We start from the raw sequence: 14,631 nt of genomic DNA on the forward strand, positions 1-14,631 counted from the left end.
AATGAATCTACATGCTGATACTACATCCTTAAAAACTACATACGACTTCATGAAAAAAACCATAGCATGTACACGAATACTTGACTTCACACAAGTTACAATAGAAGACTAGGACTTATCTTCGCTACAACTGAAATTAAATATTTACAAGAATATCACTTTCATGTCTCCGACTGATAAACAGATTGTAAGAGGTAGAAATATAATAATGTTTCGTGTGAAAAACTTTTGACAATCTGCAAAAATAGATCATTGTCAATAATTGTAAAAACCTTCGCAATGCATCTACTAGAAAATGTCGTTTTTACGATGTAAAAGTAGAAACCTGGAGATCAACATTTCATTGAACATTTAACCCTGTTATCACATGTATACATGATATAGATCAGATTTATTCTGTTAAAAATATATGTGCTTTAGGCTAAAAAAATAATAGTCTTGGTTCTCAGGCAACGCCCACATCATCATAAAGTTTACCATGTTTCGGGTTTTTTCCATTTAAAAAATAAATAAATCCTAATACTTAAAAACAATGCGACCCAATACAGCATGCAGTTACTTCCCTTTACATGCGCATTGCTCAAGAGCGCATCTCTTGTTATGGTCATGGCGGCAATAGGAGTTTGTATGCTTGTTTATGTAGTGAAGCCCTTTCCTAGGTTGATGGTACACAACTGTTTATATGGTTACATACTAGTTTGAACAAGCAACAACAACAAAAACTCAATATTTTCAAAAGTCATTGCCTGAGAGCCAATTCTTTTATATTTTTAAGCCTTAACAACTCGTAATATACCAGTCATTAGCTAATCACACAACTCATCATGCATTTACGAGCAAATACAACAAAGGATCACATTTGGCATAGAATAATGAGATTATCGTACAGACACAAGATTGTGGAAGGTCATACACTGTAATTAATAGCCTTTTTAAGTCAACCTAACTGTATTCTGCAACAGGTATCCTTACACTACAGCTTAGTCTGGTCCCACAGTTTGTGGGTCATCCAAGATTCCTGGAAGGTTGTTTTTCATTGAATACCATTGTTCTTTTGGCTGATTTTCCATGTCAATTATAAAATAATCAAATTATTTCCTGATTTTGGGAAAAAAATGGACACATCTGGTTCATCAGCCATGAATAATCCAAATAAATATTATAGTTCTAAATTTAGAATCTTATAGGTTTCTTAGAAAACAATCACACAATCCATATATGGCAACTGCAATACCAAATTTAAGCACATTGCTCCAATAAGCGCCCCATTACCAACTTTGATATCATTCTGCAAGTAATCATTATATACCAGACCAAAAGTTTACATGACAGTCAATAATTTCTTGTGCATATTAGGGATTATTTTTACAGAAAACAGCAGCTTAGAAGGGGAATTTAATTACCCAGTAACTATTATCAAAAACGTTTTAGTTTCATCGATGTTTGAACTTAGTTTTGTTCAAAATCACAAATCAAAAACAAATATAACTGCTTGTGTATGGTTGTATTCTTTGTCAATTTTCTAATTGCCCAGGATGCTTATTACAGTGAATACGTATGTCAATTTGGGAATCAAGGAACACAGATTTATAACAAAACATCTATATATGACCCAATTGAAAACTGATACAGAATTAAATCATGAATTGATACATAAGTAGATGTAACATGTATCATATTGTGTAAATTCATGATGTATCGATACATCAATACATCAGTGAATCATGGCAAAATCACTTCCTGTTCCAAATGAGCAACAGTCTGGTACAGTATGTTTCGGATTCAGTGCATGACCTTGACCCACAGGAGCTGCTGTGTGAGGTATGTCCTGTGCTTGACCACATGTGAAGACTTCATGCAACATCAGCTATTTCAGACCATGTGACTCAAGACATGTGTTCCCAAGATCTACTTCTTGCATGCTATCCCAAGATCTTATCAATTCAAGATCAGTAGTTGTGTTTTATTTCTCAGAAAACAATGGTCGTTTTCGTTACAGACCCTTCATCATACCTATCTTGAACACAATGTTTGTTTGTGTGTTTATTTGTTGTTTAATGCCACACTCAGTAATATTCCAGCTATATGACAGTGGCCTCTAATGGCTGAGTCTGGACCATAAGCTGAAAATAAATATTAGGCCACGCCTACTAGCTTACTTCTGTTTTCTGATTGGCTGATAACAAAATGGGTGGGGCTTTTACTGCATCATGATCATATTGCACTGAACGCTGTCGCTGATTACATCTTGTTGTCTACAGTTTTTTGCAAATGATAAAATATGCAGACCTTGAAGTTATTATTTGTTACATATTTATTTATACCTCAATAAACGCAAAAAATATTTAAGTTAATTCTTCAGTAAGCTTAAGATTCCAGCAAAATCTCTGTCTGCACTATGGTATGGTCTAATGTTGGCACTCCCCTTATCTTAAATATTGAATAGCTCAATATATGTTCAATCGTCACCAGTACTTGTACTTGTCAGAAGCTGCAAGAAGTCTACACATATGTAGTACATAAGTTGTTTCACAGATTAAAAACATCAAATATATATATATATATATTTTTATATAAACAACACAGAAATAAAATAGACTAAGGCAACCATCTTTCATAACAAGCAAACAACAAGTGAGTATTTGAGAGTTACAAAATGGCCGCCACTTTATGTTGTTGAGCTGTTTTTCTTTTGCATAGCCTGAGCTGCCTCTGTCTGTCGAAACCTGTCCTCCTTGCCTGGGATCTCGCCGAGCTTACCTGCTCGGTAGTCCTCGATTGCCTGAATATGAGAAACAAATGTGTCTGAGGGATTGAGTGAGTGAGTGAGTATGGTTTTACACCGCTTTTAGTAATATTCCAGCATTCCAATCCTTAAACTTATCAAACAAACATTTGGGTGAACAACCTTGAACCCACGATGCAGGAAGTAGGCATAGGATTTAATAGGCAAAAGAGACACAGATTTTCACAGTGGACGTATGTGCATCAACTCAACAAGGAGTTATGTCCCTTGTACTAGGTGGTTGTGGGTTTGAGATCAAGGGTTCTCCATGATTGTGAATCTTGACCATGATTGAAAGTTTCAATAAAATATATCCGTCTATGGCATGCTTCATGTTCAGTGTTCTTCCCACCAATGATATTGCTGAATACTGTCAATAGAAGAGTTATACCAGTCACTCAGTCATAGGCAGAAATTGATCATCTTCTATTTTCTAATGATGGACGTACCTGGTCTATTTCCGCCTGTGTATTCATCACGAATGGACCATACTGGACAACAGGTTCGTTGATTGGCTGACCACACACTAGCAACACATGGCAGTCTGAAACAAAGACGTTTCTCAAAATGTTAAAGACAAAATCAGGTTAAACTAACAGAATTTGTCGTATTTTTGCACATGTTCCTTTCAAGTTTACATCTAAATTATAATATTTATTCCCACTGATGTGATGACCCATACCAGGACAAAGACTCAATTTCACTACTCACATGCATAGCTCAAGGCTCAGCTTGAAGTGATGTCTGAATTCCCTATCACAGCCAAACCACATTACCACATGACAAGAGGAGGATCCAGGATTTTGTTTCTAAAAAAGGTAGGGTGGGGGTGCACATAATACCCAAGACTAACGCTTAATATCTGAAAACATATAATTTTGAAAGAAACAAACAACTCCATTTAAATTGAAAAGGAGCCCACATGAGATGGCAGATTCAGCCAGAACTTGAGTAAAATCTAGACTCGATTCATTTAGTGAGTGAGTGAGTGAGTATAGTTTTACACCGCTTTTAGCAATATTCCAGCAATATCACGGTGGGGGACACCAGAAATGGGCTTCACACATTGTACCGATTCATTTAGAGCTATAGCATTACAGTAAAACCTGGGTGGAAGAGAATATAATACGGTTCAGGGACTGTGAGACGGACTAATAATACCCAAGTCACTAAATGACTTGACCCAGGGTGCAGTCAGCATGTGGGGGTGGGGAGACAACTCCTGCCTCTGGATCCACCAGTGATGCTTTATGACTCAAGTCTCACCGGCATGGAGGATGAAGGTGCTGCACTGACTGCTGTCTACAGCATTATCCATTTCAAGTATTTCAGAAATACTCATATCCCAGCCCAACCAGTAGATGTATGATATGGCATTGTTATAAAACGTTCTTAAATGTTATGCAGGAAATACTTTCGTGGGACATCTCAGAGTACCGGTAGTTCTAAAACATTCACATTTTAATCTGAATATAAAAAGTGGGTACCTCACAAACTGTGTTCAAAATTAAGGATGAGTGAGTTGGGTTTAACGCCGCTTTAAACAGCATTCCAGTTATATCGCGGCGTGTCAGCTTAATGTGGGAGGTAAGCCCGAAGTGATGCAGGTCTCAGATGTTTACCACTTCGGTGAAACCCACTTGCACGGGTATGGTGCTGACAAACTTAGAAACATAATCAGGGAGAACCGGGATTCGAACCCGCAATCATAGGTTTCTGGCGTGCCCAAGGGACGCAACTCTGCGCAGCGAATCGCGGCGCATTAGACGACTGGGCCAACTGTGTTCCCAAATTAAGGATGAAAATCAAGGAGACAATGTGATATAGCTCTATAGTGTTAAAGATTTAAGATGCCCTTTGATGTAAATACAATGTGTATACTTATTACACATAATCCAAAACGTGATTTTGTGCCGACCTACCTTGTGTCCCTGCCTTCAACAGCACCTCAGACCTGCCTCCCCTAGCACACAATCTGACCCATGTGTCGACCTACCTTGTGTCCCTGCCTTCAACAGCACCTCAGACCTGCCTCCCCCAGCACACCGATCTGACCCATGTGTCGACCTACCTTGTGTCCCTGCCTTCAACAGCACCTCGGACCCCGCATCCCCAAGCACAACGATCTGACCCATGTGTCGACCTACCTTGTGTCCCTGCCTTCAACAGCACCTCGGACCCCGCATCCCCCAGCACGCCGATCTGACCCATGTGTCGACCTACCTTGTGTCCCTGCCTTCAACAGCACCTCGGACCCCGCATCCCCCAGCACAACGATCTGACCCATGTGTCGACCTACCTTGTGTCCCTGCCTTCAACAGCACCTCGGACCCCGCATCCCCCAGCACGCCGATCTGACCCATGTGGGCAGGGAGCAGGTTGTGCCCCACAAATCCTGAACAGATAATTAGGTTTAGTACTTGCACACAATCAACCACATAACAAACACAGATCATAGTTTACCATACAGCTATAATTTATTGATATATATATTCAGAATGATTTGATGCTCAAAAGATTTAAATGTTAATAAATCCGTATCAATATTTAGGATAGTGACCCCATCTTATTCATTACTTGAACCAGAACCCACTTGCACAAAGCTATCTCAGCGCTAAGACTATCATAAACCTATGTTAAAGTATGGGAGTTACGATCATCTTAGCGCTAAGATCGCTTTGTGCAACAGGGCCCTGGTCTTATTATAACATAAACCAACCGTGACCGATGTAACTAGTTTCCTCCTAAATAACTCCCTGCTAATTTTGTAAACTGAGGGCTTTAAAGCATTGAGAATTACTTACATGTTATCATTCACATTGGGCATTGGGCAGTTTTCTTTTGGTATGGAATATATCTTGAATCCCATGGGTCCAGTCTATTTGACATTTTTACATCAATGAGGATCGAGGCATCCATAAAATAATTCTGTTTGTAATGCTGCTTCATGTGACTTCTAAGTTTTACCATGTGTAAGGTGTCGCATAAACTCACAACAGTGATATACATGTCGAATAACCAAATGACAGTGGCTTCTAAATAGTTGAGTCTGGACCATAACCTGAAAATTAGGCCATGCCCACTACTGGACTACTGTTTTCTGATTGGCTGATAACAAAATGGGTGGGGCTTTTACTGCATTATTATCATATTGCACTGAATAAATTCTGCTTGTAATGCTGTTTCAAGTGACTACTAAGTTTTATCGTGTGTAAGGTGTCGTATAAGCTCACAACAGCGATATACATGTCAGAATAACTGTAGTCAAATGAAAAAATTGGGTGGGGAGTCATGACAAATTAAAAATGGGGTGTTCTTTATCTTCTTTAGAGTAGACTATTATTAATTATCATGAGTACAACATTGTACAACATAATGTTTTGCCTCTATTATGGAAAATGTGTACAACAACTGCCAGATATCTGAATGACTTACCAGCCCCCCTCCAGACATAGACAAAGCCATTGCAGGACTCGGGTATTGTCTGAGAAAACTCGGATTCGGCCTTCAGATGGATGTCCAGGAACACGATGGGGATGAGTGTCTCGATGGCTGACTTGGCTCCTGCAGGGACGAGACAACTTCCCATTACTGACTGTCTCAAGTGCATGGAGTGAGTGAGTGAGTGAGTTGGGTTTAACGCTGCTTTTAACAGTATTCCAGTTATATCACGGCGTGTCAGCTTAGTGTGGGAGGGAAGCCCGAAGTGATGCAGGTCTCAGACGTTTACCACTTCGGTGAAGCCCACGAGCATGGGGATGGTGCTGACAAACCTAGAAACATAATCGGGGCGAACCGGGATTCGAACCCACAATCATAGGTTTCTGGCGTGCCCAAGAGACGCAACTCTGCCCAGCGAATCGCGGCACCTTAGACGACTGGGCCACCCATGCCCCCTCAAGTGCATGGAAGTAGTGATGGGAAATATTTACTTCACAAAACTTTCACAATACACAGATTTAGACAAGATTCCAAACGAAGGGCTCTTCTCAGGACAATTGGAATTAATTGTTATTTTGCTCACATTGGTCAGTGATATACAAGTCACCTCACAAAGCCATAACATTAGTTATTAACAGAGTTGGGAAAATTGTAATTCCAAGTTGGGAATATTTACTGACATTTGCTGCAGACATGGAGCCAATATTTGCCTCTGAGCAGGTCTAGATAAATCCATGCAAATAGTGCTTGCAGTTTTTTACCTCTACAGGGTTGAAGCATTATACATTTGAAGAGATCTTTTCAATAACTTTAAAGTGAGTGAGTGAGTGAGCTTAACTCTGCTTTTAACAGTTATATCACGGCGTGTCAGCTTAATATGGGAGGAAAGCCCAAAGTGATGCAGGTCTCGGGCGCTTACCACTTCGATGAAACCCACAAGCATAATAACTTTGAAGAAAAACACATTAATTGGCAGTGGCATACCGATGGTATTGTCAGGGAATTTAGCAGTTTCATGGGTTTTTTTATAGTTTACTGTCGGTATGACAGCGATTCTTTTCATATGGTAAGTACACAGCATGAGTAAAGCAAGCCACACAAGTGAAATCAAACACGAGGACACCAAACATATCGAGTGCTGGAAAAGTGTATGGAAAACAACCAATAACTGGAATAGAGGTAAACTACAAAAAGACGTTCTGGTGCTCTTTACCTCAGACTTCAAGCTAGAATTGATACATACACAGAGATTGTTAGCTGAAAGCTTTCTGTATGGTAATATCAGTAGGAATAAAAATTGTATAATGCCAGCATAATACTTATTATCTATTCTATGATATTTACAAGATGGAAACACACAAATACAATCTCATTAAAATCAGATCTGAGTTTTCGCTGCCGCTAAACAAAGATCTGAGGACATCCCATTACAAGTCACGTCAGAACTAATGGAATGGCAAGATTCTTAATAGAGGTATAACAATATTATAATAATCCATGTTTTTGACATATTGTCACTCAGTGACGGAAAACAATGTGTGAGTGAAGTACCACATGTATCGTATATTGCCAAAGGATTGGCAGCCATGTCTGTCTACAGAATTAGCCACACATGGGAAACCCTACCTAAACTTATTGAGAATGTCAGACATTAACTAATACATCAAGCCGAGATTGCATCAATGTATGGGACTTAAAAGTATTTCCTCCTGGGTGAACTAATTTGCATATTTATCGGATCATGATTCCAAATCTATCTGCAGGGTTTTATGCGACGCATAACTGTGCGTCCAGTACACCCAAATGTTGCACGCAGAAAAAGAATATACTGCGTCCTGAGGGACACACAATAATATTTATTGTACCTACAGCGTATTAAAAGCAGTTATCGGTGTCATCCATCACTCATGACCACTGTCCACATGATCACTGATTCATTCCAGGCTCTAAGTAATTATCTAAACATACAGTACACTACACCATTTCATTACTTTACAGGACCCTCATATTGCCTGCAAGGACTCATATTGCCAGCTAGGACTCACATTGCCAGCTAGGACTCATAAAAGAAATTAATGGGGGTCCCCTGGACCCACACTTTTGTAAGTCCAGGTAAAACCCTGTATTGGATTGGTTTATCACATCAGATGACAATGCAAAATACTGAACTCCTACCTAGAGATTCCCCTGCGATAACTTTGACAATGACGTTGCCATCTGGCGTTTTGACGGACGGAATTGTTTCTGCTGGCACCTCTTGATATCGTGGCTCCATCATCTTATTCTAGAGAGAGATATAATATACAATGGTTATTTCCTAACACAGCAGCTTCAGATATGTCTGCCCAGTTAATCTCAATATGCAAGCAAATCTCAAAGTGACCACCTGTTCCAACTCTAGAAGTGATTCTACCTTTACTGAATACATGATATGTCAACAGTTATTTTCTGGGATTCTTAAGGAAAATGGAAGTCCATTATCCAGACTTGTAGCACTCAGTTACAGGGATATCACTCCGTATGGGAGCAGAACCATCCTAGGAGGAGAAGGTGATTGCTATCTCATGTTATGTTCAGGAAAATGTCAAACTTGCCATTATTTAAACTTAAGGATTGACTGTGTATGTTTTTCGGTTCATTGAGGTATGAATAAAAAACCAATCCGCAGGATTCATACAGTTTGCACATCGGTTTTTCGATTCATACCTCAATGAACTGAAAAAAATACACAGTCAATGCTTATGATTAAATTTGACAACGTAAAACATGTTTTATCTACAATAGTTTAACCCCAAACAGTTGCATATATCAAAACAGACAAAAATGACGAGATTGATAAACATTCCAGATGTAGGAATACATACAGTGGAATGACATGAATCAGGTGATCATTTCATTTATGCACATAACTTGACACGCCTACACAGTCAGTAGCCAATCAACGGAGAGTGGGGTCAAAACAATGTTCATTGGACCTGTTAATTAAGGCAAGATGCGAAACGAACTGCAACAACAACGTCAGACTGTACATAACGAACTGAAAGAACTGTGTCCGAGAGAAGGCGCCTGTTTCAGATAACATGGTCAGTTACCGCAAGATTCAAATATTACTTCCCTGATTACGGTAAAACACAGTTGGAGAAATGCTAGTTAGAAATGAAACTGAAGATATGAAAGTTGAACCAAGGCAAGCGGGAAACAGGCGAGCGAGCCTGCACGTTTGCTGTTTCATTCATTCTCGGCCTTTGGTTTCAAAGGGTAGTTTGGACAATGAATATGCATGAAAGTCGCTAAATGTCCTGTGAATTACGATACAAGCGAGCAGAAAGGGAATTCCCTCGACTGTAATATTGGGATTCCCCGACATTCCGCAGTAATAAAATAAGTGCGCCTCGGTGGGCGTGGCTTGATTTTTTACATTCATTGGGAAATGAATGTAATAACACGTGACCAATTCAGCTAATCAGAATGCAGGAATTTCAATGAACACAACAAAAATTATTGCATATTATGCACAAGAAAATACTGTAGCCATACCTTAGATGGTAAATTAACCCACAGCTGGAACCCCTCATGTTTACCCCCATTCTTCAACAAGTCATCTGTGGGCATCTCAGCGTGGACCACCCCGCTGCCGGCCGTCATCCACTGGACCCACCCTGCCTTCAGGATACCTACACACAACACACAGAGGGCAGGTGAAATGGGGTTTAATGTCACGCCTCAACATTATTGAACTTATATTGCAATATGCATGCTTCTGTCTGCTTGTACTAGCCCGGACTAACACCAGTTTTATGGTGCTAGCGCACTGAGATACCATGCCACAGTTGAACTTTTAATATCTTTTGGTGTGACAAGGTCGAGAATTGAACCACCGACCTTTTGCTCTCTGGACAGACGCTCTATCCACAGAAGTGAAAATTTCACTTTCATGTCATTTATTCAGAACTTGGCAAGAAAACCGCAAGATTTTTATGTTAAAAAGCACTATTTTCACGAGTGAAATTACAAGTTCAAATAACACTTGCAACATGTTCATTGACATCACCATTACATCATGGGACAGTACACATCTGTGAACAAACAGGATGTAGTCGAGTTAGAGGATGCAATCTGGACCAGGGGGAATTGCAGGGAGGCTCAATCTCTTCCAATGGCTTCATCAAGAATTAGGTCATAAGGGGTTTCACAATTCACCGATGTATTGTGACTTTGCATCTGACGATACAATACCCAATATGCCAACCGATTGATTTTGGAAAGGCACTGTCTACAAACCATAACTCTTATTCATTTTTATAGTACAATTAGGATTACTAGAATGATCCAAAATTAACCATTTATGCAAGTTAACAAACTGTCTGATAGCAAAGATCTTTTGTCTCAATAATGTCAGCTGCACAGTACATGTACAAAATCTTTCTAAAAGCAGTACAAATTATGTGTCGTGAAACATATTGTTTCTTTAAATTTAAATTTAAAATGAATCAAGCATTTGGTTAAGCTTATCAAATATCATGTTTGCCTTATCTCATGACAACAACTGCCTTGTCAGACCACTTGATGACATAAATATAACCAAATATATTCTACATCCTAAGAATTGTAAGGGATGACAAGTCCATCTGGATGAAGAGAGAGGTCACCTTTGTTGCCTGCAGAATCTTGGTGCTTGACCTCCCCATCGATGACATAAGTGACTGTCTCAAACCCCCTGTGGGGGTGGTCAGGGGCCCCGAGAGCCTCGCCCGGTTTGTGCTCCGTTGGACCTGTGTCAAGGACATAACAACTGATGGTATTGTCATTTAATTCAAACATCAACACAATTTCAATCATTTGCTCATTATTGTTATATGTAGAAGGTTTGATAAATGAATTCTAATAAACCCACTATTCTGATGCCTCATATGACTTGCAGTCTGATAATATGACATACAAGTCATTGACACATTAAAGTCACTAGCACTGACATTTTGTAATCTGTCTACCCATAGTAAGGACTTGTCAGTGTTAGATCCTGTCATGTCATCAAGGAGTGCAGGGTCAACGGGAACTGCTCAGCTCTGATGTTTAAAGGCGACTGACACTGCTCTGATACAAACAACATTTCGAGTGTCGGGAAGGGAGGCATGACTCCTATGAATTTATTGTCCCTGGTATTACAGATCCCACTTGAACCATTGTTTGAGAGCTCAACTGGGCCTGTCACTTAATCAACATAACATCCTTCTTGTGCTGTCCTTTGTTTTCATGTCCATGATAACCACCAAGAACACCTTAACAATGTCAGCAGATCATGTCGATGTAAGCCATTACAGCTCGTGATGTCATGCATTTAACACAGACTGCAACTTTAGCCACTGGTCTGAATCCTCAATCCTGAACAACTTTGCTTACGACAGCCCAAATGGATGATATGTCTCGGATAAAATCTTCTGAAATGGGTACCCAAGGACAAGTTCAGACTACCAAACCTTTTGGCACAGACTGATAACAGACTAAACATGCTATAGATTCTCTACAGTATCAATTTTTGTGTCCAACAGATAAACTATCTTCCTGTATTCCTAAAAGTTGTCCTGAGTCAAAGACTTACAAGTGGACAAAATCTACAGATTGATTTCTAGGTGTACATTTGCTATCTCGTGTTCAGCTCACCTATATGATCCAACATCAGAAATGGATCACATCTTGGGACTACCCCTCCGATCACGCGACGGACCAGGAACCCGCCACCTTCTCTCTGAAGTTTTGGTGTGGCAATTTTCACAACCGTCCTTTGAGCCATGTAGAACTGGATAAACAACCTCCAAATAAGATAACCTGGAAATGAAATGCATTTCCTCGTCAGTCTAAAACTGCTTGTGCCATGTCACAGCTGCCAACAATTCACTATTACACAAAAACAAATACTTTTCTAGATATCATAAATGATTTTAAGAGATTAAATCATCATCAGATCATGATAACAGGCAGTAGAACAGTGTCCTCCCACAACCCTTACAGCTTATAACAGAAGAGTTCACAGATGAGTGCACAATTAAACCTGCCTTTTACCTTCTTAATAAAAAGAATTAACCCAAAGAACCAAGCTGTATGGAAATAATAATTTATTGAGGTACATTAATGACAAGTTTGATAAGAAGGCCTTCAGGAATTGGATGAGTGTTTTTAGTCCATTGTTCAATTTTCCTTTAACCAACAGGCGATTCTCTACCTCGGTGGGGTTTGGCATGTAGGGCCTTTGGGAGACAATCAGTTGAACATGGTAGAATGGATCGATGCTGCCACAGCAACTTCAGAACATATTGTGTACTTAAATATTACCACTACAAATATATGTCCAGGAAGAGTCTTTGTGTTTTAGTCGTCAAATAGTTCAGATGATACTGCATGCCATGAATCTAATACCAAAAAGTGAGAGTGTCACTTGCTTGCATTAACAAAGTGACACATTCTCTAGCTAGACATTTTGGAATTTCCTGTAACAACAGGTGGACAACACAAGCCATGCTACCTGCATAATTTCATGATGCATTATAAACGAGGGATCAGCACTCACATTAATTTGGAGGCACATGCTTGTCATGATTGTCATGATTTAAGGTAAGTGTGCGCAATTACACAACATATGTAGATGTTACGTCACTTTATTTTAGGAGCCACCAATATGATCAAGTTGATGATAGCGACATGTCCATGATATATGATATTTTACAGGGTTTACCTATGGATTCAGGGTTAGAATAGGTTCCCAGAAACCAACTAAATTTGAATCTGGGGATCATGTAAAAAAAAAATCATGGTTATGACAAGGACTTCTTGACTTTCATAATTGTTTTCATAATAATGATAACAGTCCAAAAATAAATTAAAACAACACTGCTAACAAGCAGTGGTTTTTAAATAAGCTTCTTTCTAATCATGCTAATTAAACAATATCTTTTCTTTGCCTTTTTCATAAATGTTTACAAAACATATAGATAAACTTTTCATATTATGTGATAGGGGTATTTCACACATATACATATATATATATATATATATATATATATATATACATATGGAGGAAAGGGAAAAATGTTTATATATAAGTGTTGCATGTTATATACACCAAAATTAAAAATGCGCAATTAACATAAAAATGGGTCAATAAATGGCCTACGAGACACTTTTATGGACATGTAAAACACTGCATACATGTCAACCAGTCTTCCCAGTGATATTCACCTACCAACAACATTAAAGAATTATCACAATAACTTGGGCTGGAACGATACACCAACTGTGCAATCCAATACATATCACGATACCTTGCTCATGATCCGATATTTATCATGATATTTGCATCATGAGCTCTTATCATGCTTATCTCTGGAGCGCAAGCCACCTTTTTCAACATGTTCAAAGACAAGATGGCAAATACCTGGCACTCTGATGATTTACTGTTGGCCGTATCAAGTATTGTGCAGTGGATGAAAATATCCACATTTTCAAAATTAATTTTTCCTTCTAATTCATGTTTGCTGTAACAGTTATTAAAGCAAATGTTTAAGGTAAAAATTGGTATTTTTTTACTTAGTGTTCGACTTTCATCAATACTTGTATCGAGAAGTAAAAAATCGTGATCCACCGATTCATCGGTGTATGGTTCCACTAATAATAATCACGTTATCAGTTGACATGAATCGTGATAATACCGATACTCATGCAGTCTGACAGTGGTACTGATAGACTGAGCCAGTCCTGGCCTTGAAGAGGCAACCACACTGCGATATGGATATTGTGAACTTACAAACGGTAAAGCCATTATTTTTCTCTTATCATTGATGTTTCACGCGACACTGGATGAAATCAAACAACCACTCCTTACCTACTGTAACAAACAACTGATGGATTGAGAAGAGACGAGCTGTGCCCTTGGACAATGTTTACATGATTAGAATAGCCTCTCTTTTTTCAAGGACGTCACATCCCTTCAAACATATAAAAGAAATATTTGGGTAGAGTTTTAACAAGTTGTCATCATAAACTAATTAAAATATTTGAATTGGTCGTGATGCAAATAATAAACTTTTCTAAGTAGTGTTTGAATTTTTTTAATGACAATTATTGCTTATTGTCATGGTTGTAAGTGGCATATGAACTTTGGTCCGGTGTTATTTAAAAATATTCCCTATATAATTATATTCTCAGGATGGCGGAAACTTACTTTAAAGCACGGAAAAATAATAATAATATATTATGATAGAAGAAGGCACGATTGTGAGTAGACATAGAAATGATTTAATAATCCAGCACAAATATTCCTTAATATGCTTCACCAGGCGTTTACAAAGAGTTGTTAACTATGGTACAAGTTTTTTATCCGGGTATCAAATATACTAAACACCGTTCGCGTC

The 14,631-nt window shown here is 38.8% G+C and overlaps 1 protein-coding gene across 1 annotated transcript; it reads right to left on the reverse strand.

Annotated features, from left to right (window-relative positions):
* Positions 1–728: 728 nt before the first annotated feature.
* On the reverse strand, positions 729–14,171 carry LOC139465856 (uncharacterized). Its single transcript, XM_071247811.1, has 9 exons — positions 14,103–14,171; positions 11,888–12,052; positions 10,876–10,998; positions 9,764–9,900; positions 8,402–8,510; positions 6,221–6,349; positions 5,085–5,180; positions 3,235–3,329; positions 729–2,782 (listed from the first exon to the last, which is right to left on the reverse strand). Exons 2-9 carry the CDS (start codon positions 12,015–12,017, stop codon positions 2,669–2,671), a joined length of 933 nt encoding a protein of 310 aa, XP_071103912.1. The 5' UTR covers positions 12,018–12,052; positions 14,103–14,171; the 3' UTR covers positions 729–2,668.
* Between the last annotated feature and the right edge of the window lie 460 nt (positions 14,172–14,631).

The sequence above is a fragment of the Haliotis cracherodii genome, unplaced genomic scaffold (assembly GCF_022045235.1).
Source record: "Haliotis cracherodii isolate W230 unplaced genomic scaffold, xgHalCrac1.p SCAF_18, whole genome shotgun sequence".
NCBI lineage: Eukaryota > Metazoa > Mollusca > Gastropoda > Lepetellida > Haliotidae > Haliotis > Haliotis cracherodii.

Coding starts and splice junctions, on each gene's coding strand:
- LOC139465856 (XM_071247811.1), bottom strand. CDS start 12,017: ATGGCTCAAAGGACGGTTGTGAAAATTGCCACACCAAAACTTCAGAGA. Junction 9,901..10,875: donor AGATTCTGCAGGCAACAAAG/GTGACCTCTCTC, acceptor TGTTGTGTGTAG/GTATCCTGAAGGCAGGGTGG. Junction 5,181..6,220: donor CTATGTCTGGAGGGGGGCTG/GTAAGTCATTCA, acceptor TTATCTGTTCAG/GATTTGTGGGGCACAACCTG.